The sequence below is a fragment of the Varanus komodoensis genome, unplaced genomic scaffold (genome assembly GCF_004798865.1).
Source record: "Varanus komodoensis strain SLA01 unplaced genomic scaffold, ASM479886v1 scaffold38, whole genome shotgun sequence".
Lineage (NCBI taxonomy): Eukaryota > Metazoa > Chordata > Lepidosauria > Squamata > Varanidae > Varanus > Varanus komodoensis.
Genome location: NW_025335909.1, coordinates 3,579,358 through 3,600,042, shown reverse-complemented (window position 1 = coordinate 3,600,042; position 20,685 = coordinate 3,579,358). Strand labels below are relative to the sequence as shown.

Below are 20,685 nucleotides of genomic sequence, written 5' to 3'. Positions count from 1 at the left end.
AGACAACATAAATGGGCATTACAGCGCATGGCTGGCATAACCCTTCTTTTCCTCCGTGGGTGGAAGAAGCAAGATGCTACCTGGATGCAAGGACTCTGCTGTTGACGGCTCCATGGAAAGAGACAATCTGTCAGCCGAACCGCTACAAGATGTTCCACTTCCCTGACACAGCTTGGGGTCCTTCGCTAAGTGTCCCTGCTTTCTCTCCGGTGAGCACAGAGCTGCCGGGAGGCGTGTGCTTTCCCGGCAAGCTGTGGGTGTTTCCATGAAGTTGTTGTCCTAAGGAAGTCCCCAGTTCCTTTGCTCATTGGCTCGCAGGAGAGATTTGAATAACTGCAGGGTGAAGGAAAATGGCAAAAGCCACCCCCTCACTCCAAGCTTTAAGTTCAACTTGGCTCAGCAATGGCAGGGCTTTCTGTCCCATGTGTGCAGGCTCAGACACCTGCCTTCTTCCTTTGACAGGAGCTGTTTCCACTGCTCTCCAGTTTACACATTCAGTTTGTTTTGGTGGTAACCCAATCCATGTTTAGGCAGAAAAGGTCCTTCAACTCCCAGCATGACCCTGCCAGCAAGGATGTTTGTCTACATAAGGACAGGATTGGACCCTCAGTCTGAAAGGCCTGATCAGGTGTCCCAAATGTGGAATGCTCTTTCCACACGGGGCTATAACTGTGGGATCCTTTTCTGGGCATTGCACTGAACATGGAGCTGCCCTTCAAGATGGTCCAGATACTTCAACTGGTTCAAAGTAGAGCTGCCAGGATGTTAACGGGGACCGGCAGGTGTTCACATATAATGCTGGTCCTGTACCATGTACGCTGGCTACCAACTGAAATTCGAGTCCAGTTTAAGGTGCTGGTGATGACCTATAAAGCCCTAAAGGACTTTGGACCTGGATATCTGAAGGAGTGTCTCCTTTCCCATGTGCCTTCCCACCCATTAAGATCTGGTGTGGAGGTCCTTCTCCGGGTGCACTCCTTGAAGGAGATGAAGAGGGTGGCTATCCGGAGAAGGGCCTTCTCAGGGGTGGCACCCCAGATCTGGAATGCACTCCCCAGAGAGGTTCACTTGGCACCAGCTTCGTATTCTTTTCAGTGCCAGGCTAAAAGCTTTTCCATTTACTCTGGTTTCCTGTTTGTTAAATTCTTTCTCTTGTGAAAATGCCTCCCGTCCTTAGTTTGGTTTATCCCAACTGTTGCAAATGTTGCTTTAAAGACAAAAGCTTGATTTTCTGTGCACAGTCCTTCCGATACATGCAGTTTGGGGTTCATTTTTGCACAATGCCCATATTGGGCATGGTACAGATACGCAATTTTTAGATCTAATACCTCCTGATAGAATGTATTTCTGCAGACCTGTCTTCATTGGTGAACTCCATTTCAAAACTTGGAGTAGTGAAAATCTTAAAGGATCACTAAGTTTTGGTTCTCACACTGGCTTGAAAGCAAAAAATTAGGTAAGTTCACATTCAAATGTGAACAAGAACATAGACGATAAGAACCGGCCTCCTGGATCAGTTCAGGGGTCCATCTAGTCCAGTATTTGCCAACGTGGCAAACCAATCCCCTATTCAAGCCACCCTATCTGATGCTCCTCACTACTTCTTATGCTAGTGAATGGTAGTGAATTTCACAGTTTAACCATGTACCGCATGAAGAAATCTTCTTTTGTCTGCCATGTTGTTGGACTACAACTCCTGGCAGCCATGCTGGCTGGGGCTGATGGAACCTGGGGGAACTATGGCCCTTCAGAGCTCTCTAGATTCTGTCGCTTCTGCTACTTCTTGGATCCCCAGTGCCACATATTACCTCTCCATAAGTGATGGTATTATTGTAAATCCTCATTTCAGGATAGACGTTCTCCAAGTACCACTTAAAATTCCGGCAGTGAAGACGTTGCCGCAAAGCTACCCTTTCAGAAACGTCGCCGAAGTCAACTCCAGGATTCTGCAAAAGCAGAAACAGATAACGACAGAAATTCTATTAGGCCAGATTTGCAGTCGATTTCATTACTTGAATAGTTATCCAGTGCTCATTTTGTTTACAAGCTGATTCTCCCCCCTCCCACCCATCTCCCCCCTTCATGTCTCTTGGTGCATAAGTAACTACTCTGACTATAGTGCTCCTCCGAAACAAGAAATAAATATTAATGAACTCTTAGCAACAGAAAGGATTGTGGTGGGGCAGGGGGTGGAAACGGAAGAGCTAAAGCCTGGGAAAAATATTGACATATGAAAATTCAGGCTAGTTGGATATGGCAGATTTCCTTTTGATGGTTGTGGAAATGGAATGTGCAGAGAAAATGATGCAAGTGCATGAAAAATGCAAAATCAGTACAATTAGATTCATCTTGAGTTTGAAGCCTCACACTCTAGCCCATCTCCCTGCAACTCTCCCCCTCCATCCTATGCTGGCCTGGGTGAAGGCCAATAAATCCATAGAGGTCTGGTGTGTAAACAATCTTCCCCATTCACTTCAGTGGAGAGGATGGCTTTGGTGGTGTGCACCGAGCTGTCCTTTCAACTGGAGTGGATGGGGAAGTTCTGGAGGGGTGGGAAGTTCTATGCAGCAGAAATTGTCCATCCAAGCATGGTACCCAGAGAGGTTCTACCCCACTCTCAACTTGGCACCCTGGAACACCTTACAAACCTCTTATCTGCAGTTATTTTTTTCTGCAAGGGAGCCAGGACCTGAGTATGGAGTTGCAGCTTCAAGGTCAGGGCGATTTTCTATAGCATGGAATCCTGAAATTCCTATAGCTTTTGTAGAGGCTCTCCAATGGCCATAGGATTGCTCTGCCTGTATATCTCATCCTAAAATCTGCATTTCACATTGTTTGTTGAGCCAAGAGCAGCACCATACAAAAACCGCAGCAAGAGGTTTCAGGTCTGTTCATACTGGAATCTGGAAGGAGCAAACCATTTAAGCATCTCTGCTTGGGACACATTCCCTGCAGCTCCCCTTACCGTCATTGGTATGTTCCATGCCATGTAGACGTGCGACTTGAAGTCGTCCATCCAGACTTCGGCGGCACGCAAGGCATTGCGCTTTGCATAGTAATCGATGTCATTGTTGTAGGGCTTCTTCGTGCGCTCGATATGGGCCACTCGGGAGCAAGGCAGCACTTCCATGCTTCCTCCGCACTGCCAGACCTGGGAAGAATGGACCAAGGGAGAGTGAAGTCATCCTGGATGAGGGACCCAGCACTGGGGGAGATCACGGCCTTTGAATGCAGGCATTTCAATTGCCGACAGCTCCATGTAAAAGAATCCGATTTTAGGTGCAGGTAACTGCTTGACACCCCGGAGGAGGGCAAAGCCAAAGGCTAGGGTCAGAACCTCCAACATTGCTAGCATATTTTAGCTGAAAGCTCTTCCTGCCAGTAGCAAAGCCTCAGGAAAGACATCTCAACCTTTTAGGGGTGGGCAGACCTGTAAAAATGATGGAAAATCACCAGATGGTCAGTGTGTGGCAGAAAGTGTGTGGGGGAAAGAGAAAGGTCATGACAGATGCTATTTGGAAAGCCCCAGTGGGGCAAAATCCCACCCTGGGCCTGCAATTTTCCCCACCTTAAAATTTATTTATTTGACCTATCCCCCTCAATCCATACAGTGGCATGGTCCACTTGGGTACCCATTTTGCTGATGGTGTAGGCTGACAAGCACTTCAGCTTGATCTGGATTGTCTTTGGCAAGCACTGAAAGCAATCTCTTCATCACTGGCAAGTATGTTCTTTGGCAGGTAGGTGGGGTAGGATTAAATGGTTTTCTATAGGCCATGCTCGTTAATACCTGCTGTTGTGAGCTGGGCTTTCCTCCCTTCACACCTTCAAGACAACAAACTGTTCTTTCGCAAATGCTCTCTATTCACTGAAGTATACCCACTAAACTCAACCACCACAAAATGAATCTCTGAGCATGCACCGAGCAGTTTGTCAAACCCAATCTAGCAACCACTTCTTGGAACTGCCCTTCTGATTATGTCTGAGCCCCATCCCTCTGGGAGGGGCCTTCTGGAAGCAAGCATGCCTTTTCTCTGCATGCCAACCCCCCCAGTTGGTTAGTCCTCCTCTCCCAGTGCCATGCCACGGGGTCAAGAGTCATACCAGCTTTGTCTGGCTTTGCGCAGTCCTCTCCCAGGCCTCCTCCGGACAGTTCCACATCCTGGCTATCCCCAGAGCTTGTCTCAGCACCTGGAGAGCATGGCCTTGAGATAAGCTCCTCCTCTTCTCCCATCTCAAAAGTCTAAAGTCCCACTTTCCCGGGCTCCATCTGCTTCCTCTCCTTTCTCTGACTCAGAGTCTAGATTGGCATGACCCAGGAGTGCGTGCCAAGAAGAACTGCCCATCTCATTCCCAGCACCCACCCAGACCCATCAAGATGCCGGCAACATTTGATCACACCACAGATGGTCACCCTGCCTGAACATACATCTAATTTCCAAGCAAGTGACGTGCCGTGACCAGCTGCCACCCTTCTCCCCTCGCACAACCTTTGCATCTTTGGCGACAGATGATTTCTCAACTGGCCAAACAAAATTGTTGCACTCTTTTCTTTTTTAGCATTTGCTTGCAAAATGATGTTCATTTCCTTTTACCATCCTCTACCAGTTGTGCTGTAAATTACTAGCCATCCAAATTTGCATTTGCTTAATGAAAAGCATTCTGAGAGAACAGTGGCCATAAATCTGGGCAGACCTACATCCAGACAAAGAGATGAACATGCAGAAGGGAGAAATCAGTTAATTTTATTAGCTGTGGGTATCAGTGCATTGATCTCATTCCAAATTTCTTTGCACGTCACACAGGAGCTGACTGAATTTTCACTAGATTACTAGGGTTCAGTGGAGCTGAGGCCCAGTCTGAAGCCCCCAAACCTATTATTTCAAACTTCCCCGTATTGCTGTTTGAGGAAGGAGTGCCAGAGACATGGCATCTTCGTAATAATCAGCTTACATATGCAAAACCTGGTTGTGAATTACAGAGGCACAGAAATGAGTGTGGAGAAGCAGTACAATCTCACAGCAATGGCACTTGGGCTCCTCCGACCTGGCTTCTTTTCAAGGCAGGAGATGTCTCAGAGAGTACTTTTGCTGTTCGCATTCAATGTATTTGAACTCTATTGGAAATTCCTCTCAGTGCATTTTTATCAGGATTCACCTTTGAAAAATGGGCAAGATACACTGTGCACTTTTGGAAATATGTGCACAAATGTGCTCTTAATCAGTGGGAGGAGAATGCCTGCACTGGAACAATTTGCACCACTGATGACTGTGTTTGGCCAAAGATGGATGAGAAGAAAGCAACATATGATAGAGACCCTTATTGAACTGGGCTTGGAGGTAGAACTTGGAGAACCTTGGCATACTCAGGGTTCGCTGACTTGTTCAAGCACTTGGTCATGATGCTTGGCTCAAGCAATTTATTTATTTAGTTAAAGTTTTTATATGCCGTCCCCATTGCTACACAGCCTCGGGATGGCTCACAACGCAATGAAGCTGGGTCTGATCTGGTCCACACACCCCTAGCTTGGAATCTGGTCATTCCAGAAGAAATGGAAGAGGCGATTGGTGATGCAGCTGATGCCTGATCTCCTCCTCTCTGTGCCAGGAGGGGACCCCTTTCCTTTTCACCTTGATAGGAACTCTCCGGTTCTGAAGATCGAGTTCAGCACCCTGGACAACTCCCATCGAGCTGGAAAAGGAGCTGCAATAGATGAAGAGCCCTACTAACACAAGGCAAGACTCCCTGGTAAAAGCACAGAGAGGCAGCAAAGTGCTTTGCCAGCCCTGGCTGCCTGTAGTAGCAACTCAAAGTGGAGGTCAATACAGGCAAAACAGTGCTTCATTTCATCGTCCAGTGCCTGTTGCCTTTGATGCATGGCTGCCTTGGAGCCCAGCAGCTTGCATGCAGTCCTTTCCTGGAGCAAGGCTAAGCTGCGGAGATCTTCAACACTGCACAGCTCGGGCCTATATTCCATCTGGGGGACTTGGCCTCAGCATGGGGGCTCTGAATAAGCCTGCGGCCCCCAGGCAGTGTCAGGAGGCCATAAAGTTGCATCTGTGCCTGGGCCCTCATTTCCAAATGAAGGACTACCATGGATCACATGGAAGGGCTGTTCTGCCTATTTCAATGCTGCTTCCATGGTTTGTGCCCTAAAATGGTTTTATTTAGGTAAGACATATTTATGCCCCCGAAACACCCCAAAATGGATGGTTATGCAATACTTGGAAATGTAAAAGCACTAAACCGCAACATTAATGAAATGGTCCAACGCCACTACAAATTCAAGAGACAAATGGTTATTTACTGGAGGTAGAACTTTGGCAGATGGGAGGAAAGGACACCTGGCTTGGAAGGGAGGGAGCATGTGTGCACTAGCTAGTGAATTTAGGATGGCGAACATTCCTCTTGTCACACAAACCATGTTGCTGGTTTAGCAGCGGGATCCATCAAATCTCAGTGGTATAATATTTCTGGCCACTGATGTTTCTTGCCTGCCTTCCTCCACCTGCCTCTTTCGATTCAAGGCAGATATATAGATTTGTTGATGATGATTTACAAGAACTCCTCATGAACTCGGATCAATAAAGCTCAGAAAGGAATCTTTTATCATTTGAAATAATAGTCACAGAGATCTGAGCAATTGATCTGGTGCTCAGCTGGTTACCTCTCACAGGCCAAGCTGTCCTCTGACATGCATCTTATTTAAGGTGCAATTCTATTCCCCCACAACCTGCCGCACCCTTGATTCACATGAACTTTAAATGGGGAAGTCCATCTATTGCTGGCACTGCTCCTTTCTCGATGCATTTTATCATTAATTTCCAATATAAATATTGCTGTTCTGATGACTGCAAGCAAAACAGAGAGCAGGATAAATGTTACCTTAACCATCCACAGCTGCTAATTAGCCCAATCAACTTGGTGTTGTGGTTCAACTCCAACCGTCATGCTAAGTACCAGGTGGAAACCCCCCTGTACACATACACCCATGCTGAGTGAGTCAGGTCGGACCTTATGCACTGTGGATTTACTAAGACCAATAATATAGGCCAGACCTGATACTGCTAAGTGTTTGGTGGGAATAACAAAAAATTCAATCAAAACTGCTACTTGGTTGGACTCCTGAACAAGGACAGTGCATGCTGCGAGGTTTCATTGCAGGTCCAAAGGGTGGTAGTTGTTAAGAATGGCAGTTGTTACTAATGGCTTCAGAAGTAGATAAGAATGAGTGGGACCAGAGCTTAAAGTGAATGGTTACCACATCTACGTCCATTCTGTTACAGCTCCATAACTGTATATTTTCTGCTCTTGATAGACTCTTTCAAGCATTTCCTTTATAGCTTGTCTGAAAGAATTCTTTAGAGACTGGACCTGGGGGCTTAGGGATCTGCAGCCGGGGGAACATTTGGAAGTCATGCCCTTGAAGAAGGGCAAGGACTTTGGTTAACCTTCTGACAGAAGAAGCACACTTAATCATGCCAAAATTGAAATATTTCTTGGAGAAACTTGTAGTCAGCAATCTTCATCTCTCTGCAGAGCGAGGCTTTATGAGCAGCAGCGATAAATCAGGTAAATTAATAGCCTGGCACAATGGGAAGGCGAAGTAGATAAGGCTTAAAATGATATTTAAAAAATGACCCATATACTTTAACCACTAATCCGATCTCCATAAACTCCCATTCTTTATAGTTTTTACAAAGAACATGGCCCTTCTGACCAACGCATGTTCAGAGATGAAACTGATGTGGTTTTTTTATGAGCTGGCTAAGATTGGATTCTGTACAGGCCACCAAATCCTCTCTTTTTCCTAAAGAAAGAAGAGGGCATGTAACCCAAAGCTGTGCGGAAACATCCAGCACCACCAGAAACACAGGACACATTCTGAACACAATGCAGACCTTTAGGCATGGATCTCTAGGTGGAGAAATTGGAGGAACAGTCACATCGCATTTGTCCAGTGGGAGGAAAAATTCCCCACCAGTTTCTCACAAATAGGGTCTTTCCTAAGGGTTGGGGTTTTTTTGGGGGGGTGGGGGGTGGGAAGGACCATGGCTGCCCCTGCCATGGCAGCCTGGTCCCTATTTTACAACCACCATCATTTCCCCTAGCTAGTAGCATTCCAGGGCATTATGGGAGGAGAGAGGACAAATAGCCACCCTCCAAAATCTATTCATGTGTGGTCATTGGCTGCCAGGGACATGAAGGGGCACTGAGAGACAGGGCCACGCATGCATGGTCTCCAATCCCAGTTGCCAGTAAGTGGATGTGTTGATTTATTGTGGGATGGGGCAGGCACCTTGATGAGTGCTCAGAAAGGTGTCTGATGCTGCACTGGTACCCGTGGTCAGCTCATGCCCTTCCCATGCTCTGACCTGTTAGAAGCACAAGGGGCCTAGTTGCCTCTTCTTCTGCCCCCTTCAGTTTCCTTCCCTGGCTCAACATTCCAAATGTTTGTGAAGCTCCAGGCCCTTGTCAGGCCGGTTTGGGGACTTCTGAAGACACAGACTCATTTTCTTTCAATGTACCACTTCCAATACTTCTGCACAGCTCGGGAGTCCCTGGATATGTAAAAAGAAACCACTGCCTTACTTCTGCATTTCTGCCAAGCTGATGGGTGTCCAGACACCAAAACTGGTTATTAGAAAAGGCTGGCATTAGACATGGGTGAAATGTGTTGTTGGCAACACTTCCAGTTCAAACTTAGAGCATCAACAGCATTGTCATGCATGGTCCTGAATTGGCCGCCACATGGAGGAGCTGCAAACTATTGGCTCACGAGGTTGCCATACAGTCATTCCAGCTCCTGGTGCACTAATTTCTGTACCTTTCTTTCTCTATTCCTCCTCTCTGCTCCCAGAGGACAAAAGGAGAAATGAAAAGCTCCCTGGATGTTACATCTTGCTTCTCAGCAAGCAATAAAGAAACACAGATCTCCCTTAAACCAAGAAAATCTACTTTCAAACCTCTGGTGAATACAAAGATCTGATTTTCTCCCTGCTCTTGTGTTAACTATAATGCCGAGCAGACATTCTGCAAGCTGTAGAGTTGACTCCCACCCCTCCCCCACAAAAAAATCCCAGACTTCAAGCAACAATAGGGAGCAAATTTCAAGTGGAATTCAGTGTCAGGCCCAAATTATGAGAGCAAAGAAGAAGAGTACCAAGAAATCTTTAAAAGGTATATATTTCCCCCTTAGGAAGAATACCCCTAAGTGCTATTCAGGGCCTGAGCCAACTAAACAGTTTTAACCGTTTTAGCCTGGCACGTAAAGCCATCAAACCCAACCAACTGGTTTGGTTCAAGGAGTGAGTTTCACCAGGGGGTTGTCCCACCAGGTGAGTCCATGAAAATGGGGGTGGTCTGTATTTTACCCAGCCCCACCCGCAACACAGAACTAGCGCCAGATCGCAGAAACAGTAAACACTGAATGCTCAAGTCTAAGCAGAGGCAGGAATTTCAGTAGATGCCCTTCAAGGTCCCTTCCAACTTTGCAACAACACTAAGTCTCCTTACTTGGGGAAACCACCAGATAAATTTTGGGTTCTGTACAAGGGGCTGCAGGTGGGTGGGGGGATTGATTCTGCCAGTAATCCCATCCTTAACCCTATGAGATAAGTTGATGCATGCAGGACCACTGAAGGTAAAAGCTCAGCTTTAGGTTGGAGTTTGATGGGGAACAGGTGACTCAACAGAACTGAAAAGACCTTGGAGTAATTGTAGACAGTGGGATAAATATGAGCCAACAATGTGATGCAGCTGCAAAAAGGCCAAATGATATTTTAGGATGCATTCAGAGAAGCATTACTTCCAAATCACAAGAAGTAGTAGTTCCCCTATACTCCTCACTCGTCTGAGCTCATCTGGAATACTGCGTCTAGTTTTGGACACCAAGATTTAAGCAAGATGCAGAAAAATTAGCAAGGGTCTAGAGGAGGGCAACAAAAGTGATCCATGGTTTGGAAACACTGCCCTGTGAGGAGAGCCTGAGAGAACTGGACATGTTCAGCCTTCAGAAGACAAGACAGGGGTGGGTGGGGGGAGACATGATATCACTCTATAAATACCTCAAAGGCTGTCACAAAGAGGAAGGTCAAGATCTTTTTATTTACTCAGTATGTTAAGGTTTAGATTAATTTAATTGAGGTTTTACTGTACAGAACTGATGCTGTGCTTTACCTTGTACTATAAGACCATTCGGAGAGTATTTGGTAGAGGATGGTATAGAAACGTTTTAACTAAATAAATTATAAATAAAGATCTCTTCTCGCTGATACCAGGGTGTAGGACATGGAAAAATCAATTCCAGTTGTAACAACCTAGATTCAAGCTAGATATCAGGAAAGATTTCCTCACTGTCGGAGCAATATGACAGTGAAACCAGTAATCTAGAAAGGTGGTGGGCTCTCGCACACTGGAGACATTCAAGTTGAAACTGGACAGTCATCTGAGTGGGGTGGGGTGAATTGGAGACCTGAAGCAGCAGGAGGTTGGACCCAATGGCCTTCTTCGTCCCTTCCAACTCTACTCCTCTATGGTTCTATGATTTGGGGGAAGGAGGAGGAGGAGGTGGTGGTCCAGGAGCACAGGAAGGAGATGCATAGAAGGAAGCTTGTGAGGAATAGAAATGACAGCTCCTTCTGTCTCAAGGGAGAGTATTGTTTTTACAGAGCCATGACAATATTGAAAAGCTGGCTAATACCATGATCAGAAGGGTCCTTCTTCAAAGGAATACAATGACAGCACCCTCTTCTCTCTCTTTCCCCCATGAACCCTCTGTGTGCATCACCTGCACAAAATCCCAGTAGTCTTTTGCTTAATTGGTTTTCAAGAGGGGGGAATTAAAAAATACCTTTGTGTAGCATGGAATATGAGCATGCACTTGTGTGTGAGCAGAAAGAGAGAGGGGGGAGAGGGAGAGAGACCAGCACACACAAAGAAAGAAATGGATAGACACCCACAGAAACAATCACAGAGATGGACACTCTTTCTCTCCCTCCGTAAGAGAGCGAGAGGGAGGGAGGGATTTGCATGAGGTTTATGAGACTGCTTTGCCCATAATGGTCCTTTGCAATGCAAATTCTACCATGCTGATCTACTTATGTTAATTCTTCCTAAACAAAAGGCCATTAAAGTAATGGCTCCCTATTATTACAGAAATGCTGCAAAACGGACACTAATTGCTGCTTTTTTAGATGGTAGGGATCTCTCAGGTCCCAGCTTGACATTTCCTTTCTCACCCTCTCCCCCCGAAAGGCCTTGCTTAAAAGCATTTCCTTTTCCAGTTCAGTCCTGTCTAAAAGTGTAAAAGCACAGGGCCAGTTCCCCTGAATGCAGAGTGTCTCTGCATCGGCTTGTGGAAGCTCTGCAAATGCAGAGATGTCCGTTCCCGGAGCAGGAAAGAGGGGAGGCATCTCAGGTTAAGGGACAAGCACAGGATGGGCTACAGCAAGAGAGGCAGGCAGGCATAGGAAGTAGATGAGAGACATCCCAGGTCTACCAGGAAAAGCATCGGTTCTCTCATGGGCTGGTCAGGATCCTTTGTTGGTATGGATGAATGAGAAGTCTGCTCCCCTTCTGGGATGCTCACGTGCAGAACAAGATGACAGAAAGCTAAGCTTCCCCAGGAACCTTTGGGTATTCAAAGGCATCCTGCCTCTCAATCTTGAGGTCCCTCTTTCAGCCTCAGAAAGCTTTTGTGGCCTGCATTTCAGTGGTGGGCTTGCCCAAAGGCAAAGGAGTTGGGCCAAAATGCCCAAGATACCAGTATATTGTAGTAGAAATCCCCCTGCCAGACTCAGGAGAGCTCTTTCAACCTCTTGGAACAGGGAAAGGCTGAAAGTCAGCTGGCATGGACAACCAGAAGGGCTGGCCTGGGAATCTCATAGGGATGAATTTAGACTACAGGCTTGATGTTTAACATGCAAGGGCTGCTAAGTAAATTGGATACAGAGGAAGTGGAAAAATCGGCATCTTTTTTGACCGCTGAATAAGTATTTTTGAGAAATCTCCAAAGAGTAGGACTGGTTTTATGAGATGAGCCTTTCCTGTCTTACATAGCTTGGGAGCATGTCGCCCCATCAGACTTTTTGAGAAGAGTTCCACAGTCTGAGTGCCACTGTAGAGAAGACCCTGCCCGGGTCTCACCCATGGAGTCCTCCAAAACCAACCGGATGATGAGCAAGGACTGGGGAACGCAGTGGGAAGACCACTTCCTGCGGAAGAAGAATGTCTTCTGAGTATCCGAGTCCCAGATATTGCTGCTGATCTTAAGAACATCAGCATGAGCAAGCCCTGACATAAATGCAGGTTCTAGAGTTAAACTCTCAGTTAAATGGCTCCAGAACAGAAAAATTGAACCTCTGTCCATGGAGCCAAAAAGGTCTCTGAATACCAGAAGCTAAGCACAAGTAGGAAGCAATCTCTGTTTTCTTCATTTCCATGAAAACATAATGTTGCCTTGACCTCAAAAGACAATTCTTATCTTCCTAAGCCCTTTGTGGCTCCAGTTCCAACTGGGTTTAAGCAGATTCAGTATCAATCCTTCACCAAACTCTGAAGCGGCTCAACGATGACAAGCCTGGATAAACTGAAGAGAACATTCACTTAAGGAACTGTGGCATTTGGCGCCCCTGGACTGTTGTTCTCATTCCAGCAAATACAGATGAACCATAGCCCAATAAAAGGAGAAAATGCAGGGCAGAAGGGGAGGGGAAAAGATGGAAGGAGAGACTGGAGCAGCAGCTGAGGTGTTTTATTTGTCAAAGAATAACAGCGGCCATTAAATACTTCCACATCCTATTAGAGTCTTGGTTCCCAGCGTCCAGGGAGAGAATTGCACTGAAAGGGATTAAGATACACTGTCAGCCGACAATATTATTTCCAGCTTATCAAAAACAAACAAACAAAACTCTCACAAACCCACCGACGCAATCTTATTTTTCTCCGCAGGTTTTTAAAAACTTTATTGGTATGCTTTATGTGCTGCTCTGCTCACAGCAACAGACTTGCGTATTTCACAGGCTATTAAACAGGAAAGTCTCTTCACTGCCACACCTGAAATGGGTGGTATATTATGAAAGAAAGAAAATTACGGGACCTTTGTTGGCCGTGCTTTTTCAGGAGGCCTTTTTGGTTGTGGCACCACGGTTGCGGAATGAGCTCCCCAAAGAAGCGGACCTATGTTGCATTTTTTCAGTGCCAGGTGAAAACCTCTATATTCTCTCAGCAGTTTAACAGTTTTAAGCGCCATTTTTAATATGGCATTTCATTCTGTACCACTGCTGATTTTATACTGATTTAGTCGCAAGTGCTATGTGTGCTTGTGTGTATATTTATTTGTTTTAAACCAATTTGTCTACTGCTCAGAGAGTCTTATACCTATTGGGCAGTATAAAAACAAGCAAACAGATAATTGGGCCACTAAGACCCCAGATCTAATGAATCTATGACCATTAGATTCTAGGCTTAATGGTCATATGGGAAACCTGGTCTTGAAGGGTCGAGACAAATTACTTTCGAATGCCATCACAGCCTTGTGGCCTTTGTCCTCTTCCCCTGCTCAGTGGGGTTTGGCCAAGTGCCCACAAGCCCTTCCTGGACAGCGGCGCTACTTGTGAAGAAGAGGGAATAAACGCGCTTGAGATGGACCCCACCTTTCCCAGCATGGCTTGTAGTGGGTGGGTTTATGGGTAAAGAAAGATACTCTGTGGACTGTGATTGCAGCCCAAACTGCAGTTCTCCCTCCATGCCAGGAAAAAAAAAAAAAGAAGAAGTTGGAGTTTGTCCTCCTCTTTCTGGAGAAATGTGATGAAATTTCTGTGCCCATCAGAGAGCAGAGAATTGGAAGAGGCTATTGGACTCAATGCTATCCTATACCCATGTATCCATCGGTAAGTGCCACTGAATTCAATGGGCCCTCCTTTATAGGACTTCATGTACAGGACTACAAGACTAGGCTGTGATTGTGCATTTTCATGCTGGTCAGTAATCCCCAGTGAATTCAATGGACTTGCTTTGGAGAAGACATGTCTAGGATTTCCCAGTAAGACTGCAGTCCTATAGAGATTGACTTGGGAATATTTCCTCTTGAACTCAATGGCCCTTTCCTCCAAGCAGACATGCAAGGGCCTGGCCTGCTAGTAACCCTCTTCAACACATCCGACACATTTTCCACGTATCTTAACAATGGCTTGTCTCCATTACCATGAAACCCAATTAACTCACATCTAGATAAATCAGTAGATAGCAAAGAAAACACTTACTCTGCAGTCAATGAGGAGCCATGCTTCACAGAACCGAGGATCCTTCTCCCTGTCCCTGGCCTCTATTCCTAGCATTCCATTTACCTTCACCCACACATCAAAAGGAGATGCTATTTCTCTCTCTCTTGCAATGTCTGAACTCAAGGTCATTCCATGAAGAGAACTGGTGGGAGATTCAGGACAAAATCAAAGAAGGACCTCATCCAGCACATAGTTATCTATGAAACTCACTTCCACAAGATGTCATGGCAGCTGATGGCTATTTGCTACCTTAAGGATGGGAGGAATAGGCTTGTGGACAACAGCTGTTGGGGATCATGGGCAAGAGAGTGATGTTGCACTCTTGTCCTACCTATGGATCGTCCATAGGCAGCTAAATGTGCATGGTGCCAGAAGAAGGCTGGAAGAGATGTACCTCTGCTCTGACTCAGCATGGCTCTTCTTACATTTTCATTTTGGAAATGCATTTTGCTACCTTTATCCACTGAACTTCTTATGGGTAGCTACACTGCTGAGCCTCTGAGTAAAGACTGGCACATACACTAGATGCCCAACAGAATCCCAAAGGGGCCCAAAGCACCTTGCTCACTAGATAATTTTCTGCAGGGGGGAAATACACATCCAGGGCAGGGATCAGTGCTTCGACAGGCAAATTCAGAAATCCTCATGGCATGGCTGAACAACCAGTTATTAGCAAAAAGAGAAAAAAATAACGATGAGCAAGATGCCCAGCTGTTGCAGAGGAATTCTGCAGAGAACTATTCCCATTAGGGCTAATTGGCTTCTCCTCCTCATTATCAGCCCTAAGCTGACTTCCTAAGCACTGAGGACAAAAGGATGCACAGTTCTTGTTCTGAAATAAGTTTGCAAAAGTAAGAAAAAGAAAATGAAGAAAGCCCACAGGCACCTAAGAACATCAGTTGACTCAGTGGAACTTCTCTTACAACCGGTGTTGGCACAGATCTATTGCTGTCTATCCATTCTTCTCCCTGAAGTGGTCAATGCCTAGGGTTGTACCCAGAAATGCAGTTAGGGTGGGACTTTGGGGCAGAGGTCTGGAGCCCCACTCTACAGGGGGGGGGAAGAGTGGGAGCCCCCCTAGATGCAGCCACTCACCATGTTCTGGGTTTTCCAAACTAGAGCTGAGGCTGTGTCCATCAACTTGCTCACAGTGGGACCAGTCAAGGTGCTGCTGGACAGCCCTCTGAGAGGGAGGGCTTAGCCCAGAGTTCTGCACTGAGCAGGGGGTTGGACCCAACGGCCTGATGGGCCCCTTCCATTCTGCTACTGTATGATCTATGGACTCTTCCTCCCTTTGCTTGCTTGCTTGCTTGCTTTGCTGTTGCTGGCAATGCACAGGTCTTTTTTAAACGTCTGGCTCAGGGGCAACTGGTAGTGGATGGATGTGTGTGGAAATCAGATGCATATTCATGAGTATTCCTGACAAAGGCTCAAAAACACCCTGGTGGGTTTCCCCCCCACAAACATATTTGATAGAGATGTGTAATACTGAGCTGGCTTTTTGAGGTAAGCTGGAGGGAGGGTGGCAAAGAAGGTCGTGCATCACCAAGAGCAATCCTTAGGATGCATGCAATTCCAGAATAAGAACACAGCACGGCAGGCAACGAAAAAGAGCATTTTTCAGCTTCTCCCAAATGCAAGGCCATTTCAATACCTTAAAAAAAATCAAAAGCTACCGCTCTGCCAATAATGGTGAACCTAAAATTACTTTTTAATGGTAATGTGAGCAAATCTTTGCTTTTAACTCTTCAGAATGCTTCCACTGTTTTTTTTTTACTTATTCAAGGCAGTGGGGTGATATTATAAAGAGCAACGTATACTTTAAATTGGAGGTGGGGGGGGGGGGAAATAGACCCAAGTCAGAATTTGTATGATGATAAAAATGGAGGAAGGTGTGTGTGCCTTGTGGGGGAGAGGAAAGCCCTGAAGCTTTTTCAGAAGAATGAGGCAGCTCTGTGTGGTTGCCAAGTCTCAGCTTGTTGGAGGCACATTAGCCAGAATTCAGAAAGATGCAAAGCATTCCAGTGGATCAAAGAGACTCTGAGAATCTCATGGTGAGATTGTCTGTTGTTTTCTTGCAGCTATCAACTGCCAACAAGAATCCACCTGGCCATTTAGCTGCCGTCAGAATTAACTGACACAAGTTCATCAAACATCAGCCGCAGGATCTAGGGATGAGTTGTGAATGTGCAAAGAAGTGATCAGAATTATGAGGTTGGAAGGAAACAGGGAGGCCACCAAATCCAGCCCTCAGCCACAACTACAGCATTCCTGGTGGAGGACTGATCAGCTTCGACTTAAATAGCTTTGGTATAGAAGAACCCTCTATCTGCAGAGGTGACCCTGTTCCGTGTTGAAAGCTCTTATCATTAGCCAACACTTGCGTCCTCGCAACTTGCTCCCACTGTTTCAACCCTGGCCCTCTAGAGAATAGGCCTGTTCCATCATCATCATCATCATGTTAGCCCTTGAGATATTTACAGACCATTATTGTGGTCTGCAGGTATCTCCTTTAATCTTCTCTAGGCTGAGCACACCGAGCTCTTTCAAACGTGTCAAAATGCTCCATCTTCTGTGCAAAAACCCTGACGTCTGTCATTATGACTCTCTTTAATCTTACCTTATCAAGGGTAAACATACCCAGCTTTTTCTAGCGTTCCTTATGGGACCAGGCCCCTCACCTTCCTTCTCAGCCTCCTCTCAACATACTCCAGTTTCCGAAAGCCATTTTAAATGTGGCATCATCAGAACAGGATACACTGGTCCTCAGTACATAATCAGTGCTAGAACTTCCATAGAAAGATGCATGAGAAATGTGTTTTGGATCATTTTTGTCTGGTTTTATGTAACGCATAACTTCAACATGAAGTCAAACACAAATTGAAGTCAGTCTGTCCATTTCTGAACTTGCAATGTGATTCATGGACCACAATTCATGGAACAAACAAGCACACATCTTAAAATCATCATCATCATCATCATCTTCATCATCATCATCATCATCATCATCATCATCATCATCATCAAATTAATTCTGAAAGTAACCGAGAAACCAGCAGAAATGCCTCTGTCTGGGCCAGAACAGACCAATGGGCCTCTGTCTTGCAAGCCCTGTTGATTCTCCTGGAAACATGTGATCAACCCCACTGATGCACAGACACAACTGGACACCGCCGTTGGTGCTTGGTGCATGCATGCCCCTCACCAAACACCACACATGGCCCCATGGGGCATAACGGTTCTGTCAAAATGTGCACAGGGAAGAGGTAAGTTGTAGAGCTATCAAGGGATAAGGCCGTGGAATTGGAGCAAGGCGTTGCTGATGAATAGGGGAAGCTGTGAAGCTATATGCAAGTTGTGATTAAGGGTTTTTTTACTAATATAATTTATGCAGCACCCAATAGCCAAAATCCTAGCCATTTCATTGCATCTAGATACCTATCCATTTTCACTGCAGTCAGCCACAAGCAAAGAACAAATGAGACGTCAAGGAAGACTTTACCTTCCCCATTTGACAATGTGTGACCTTCCTCATTTGGGGAAAAGCCATCTTCTTCCAACAGAATGACCAAGGAATAACACAATGACAGGGTATAGACAATATAAGGGGTTGTTATGGAACTGTGGGTTGCTACATTGCCTGAACCCCACAAAGATAATAAACTATGATGAACAACCCACAGTTCACAACTTAGCAACAATCTATCTCTTCATGAGTTGTTCATGGTTAACAAGCCACGGCCTGTTAGTGCAACTGAATTCAGACAACACAGTAACCCACGCTTCAACAATAACCAACAACCTATACTCGACCCACAAGTGTAGAGTATCAGGTTGTATGAAGCCGGCCAAGTTCTGCAAACCCAGGATTTCATGTTTGGTGAACTCCATCAAAACTTCAAATACCCCATAAGGTATGTAATGGAAAGACTGAGAAAATCTTCTATCCCTAATTTCCGAATTGTCCCCTATTTCAGGGGATGGTCCTGCAAAAGTGCTGGTGGGAAATCAATTCATTTAACTTGTATCCCACCTTTTTCCAAAAATGGCACTCAGAGGAGCTTACCATCACTGATAAAACAAGAATAAACAAACAGATGGACATATAATTAAAACCAAGTAAAAACATACCACCAACAGAGTGAAAACAACCATCTTGCTTAACGGACTCTGTTTTCTGACAGAGCTCTGCAAGAGATAGGTTTGTTGCCTTGCCCACAGGGAAAGTGACTTGCAGCTCATTTGGGGGCACAGGAATGGTAAGAAACTCCAACTGAATGCGCCAATGTGTTAGCGGTATAAACAGAAGCTTGTTGCTAAAGATAAAGTCCAATCCGTATCTACAGACAAACAGGGAAGCCAGCTGCATATGGCTCTCATTCTATTTATACATGATGAAGTAGCATAGACTAATTGGGGAAAGTAAGTGTTCTATGCACTTGATATATTTAGCCAACTAGATTTCGGTATCTAAAGAAAAACCGGGATCTCACTTCTCATTCACACTCCAGTCCAGCACTTCAGGCTTTGGGGGATGAAGGTTGTATAGTCTTACGCAGACTGAGCAAAAAGCCTACAATTCCCAGCAAGGCTAAGAGAGGAAAGAAGGGTAAGCAGGATGGTGTTTCTGAAATGGTCTCTTAACAGTGTGATGGGTGGAAGAGAAGCTTTGTAGAACACCCAGGTTGGCATGCCAAAGACCCCGCTCCAAAATTAAGGCCTTGCTAGTTGGTTGACGGCAGGTGCGGGGGACCTGCAGCCTACAGTGAAAATCCAGTCTGCGGAAGTTCCCCCATTCTGCCGGCAGGGGGTCCCAGCCACTATGTAGGACAACCCAACTGGTATATTGGCTGAGTGATCTTCCCTGTGCGCCAGCCTTTCCCAAAAGGGGATGCCAGGCACAGAGTGAAGCAGGGTCTTGGCCCAAATGCCAAGGCACTGGCAGCCCAGCATGTTGTCTGGGGACCAAATGACATTCGCTTCATTTGGCTTGCTGAGAATCAGGCAGCCCACAAATACTACCAAGGCTTGAATGGTTTAAGGTAGCATCCTGCAACAATTAGGGACACATGGAGGTTGTCAGATCTGACCTGCGATGTCAGACACTTTTCATTCTACTCACTGACAAACTGATCCCATGAAAGTTCACAAATTCAACCCAATGAGCAAATTGCCCTAACAAGCACACACCCTTGAAAATTGCTTGATTTCATGCTTTTGTCTGCAGGAGATGCACACCACTTTGAAAAGAACATAGGACTCGAGTTGTCTAAAATTGCAGAAAGGAAAGGAAGTCTGTAATTAGTCCAGGTAATTTTGGACTGTGGCTCCCATAATTCCCACTGTGGCCATTGACCAGCTGCTACTGATGGGGATGATGGGAGGTGTTGGCTGAAGCATCAGGAAGGCAAGGCTGATGATCAGCAAGTCCCAGTCATTTCAAATTGATGAATGCTAAGGAAAATCAAGAAGATATTTTTGCAGGTTTTTCAACTAAGGGCACAGAACACAGGAGCAAAAATGGAAATGAATAAAATATGGTAATCTTGCAGATTTCAGATGTTTAAAAGAAGCGCACCATACAAAGAGAGAGGCGCAGCACCAGCTGGTTTCCTCTTGCTAAGCTTGTTCCAAGCATCTGGTTGGAGATACTTATGGTACTACTAGCTGTACAGAACAAGGAATGTAGAAGCTCTGAACCACGTGTTGAATCCAGCCGACAGTGACTGGGTTCAGACATGTCAATACACACTCAAGTGCTGAATTTGGAATGAGTGCAGTTGCCACTGAAGCACGGGTGGTTGTTCAACAATAGGTTATCATGTTGTCTGAACCCAGCCGAGATAACTCACCATGGTGAGCAACCCACAGTTCATAACCCCATGTCAAACCACCGGTTCCCTTCATGAGTTCTGCATGATCAACGAGCCATGACTTGCTATCTCAGCTGGATCCTACCAACACAATAACCCATGTTTCAAGAACAACCCACAGCTCAAAGACAGCCTGTGCTCCATCCATAGTAAAATCTTGAGTGTGTGTTATCATGTTGTGTGAACCCCTCCATGCTCCCAGGGTCTCCACCTCTTAGAGGAAACCCAGTTGTTATCTTGGATCTTAGAACACTCATCCCACTAAAGTTTAGAAGCAAGGGCCAGATGGCTTTTGAAGCAGAAACAGGCTTGGTGAAACCTGCACCTAGATCTCATGTAGCTCCACAAAGACTATCTTTTTCAATCTGTCAGTGAATTTGAGTTTATTCTCAACTGTACAAACCCACATTTTAAATGTATTAAATGCATGTTTGGAGTTTTCATACAAGTGGTGTTGTTCCTTCATGCCATTCCTAAACACATGTAAATATATTAAATTAACATGTAAATAAATATACTTCCTGCTG

General features: G+C 45.6%; 1 protein-coding gene across 36 annotated transcripts in view; it reads right to left on the bottom strand.

Moving 5' to 3' along the window:
- Positions 1-20,685, bottom strand: part of GALNT9 (polypeptide N-acetylgalactosaminyltransferase 9) — a 236,812-nt gene that overhangs the window by 60,124 nt on the left and 156,003 nt on the right. For 34 of the 36 annotated variants that reach the window (XR_006415730.1, XR_006415729.1, XM_044440803.1 and 31 more), the window contains 2 exons: positions 2,966-3,151; positions 1,809-1,946 (listed from right to left, as the gene is read on the bottom strand). Coding sequence is in view for 34 of the 36 variants with exons in the window: in XM_044440803.1 (XP_044296738.1) it covers positions 1,809-1,946; positions 2,966-3,151 (324 nt within the window). In the remaining 2 variants the exon portion in view is untranslated. Of the gene's footprint in view, positions 1-1,808; positions 1,947-2,965; positions 3,152-8,375; positions 8,971-18,416; positions 18,444-20,685 lie in introns of those variants that run through there. The other 2 variants (XM_044440817.1, XM_044440818.1) reach the window with 2 other exon arrangements.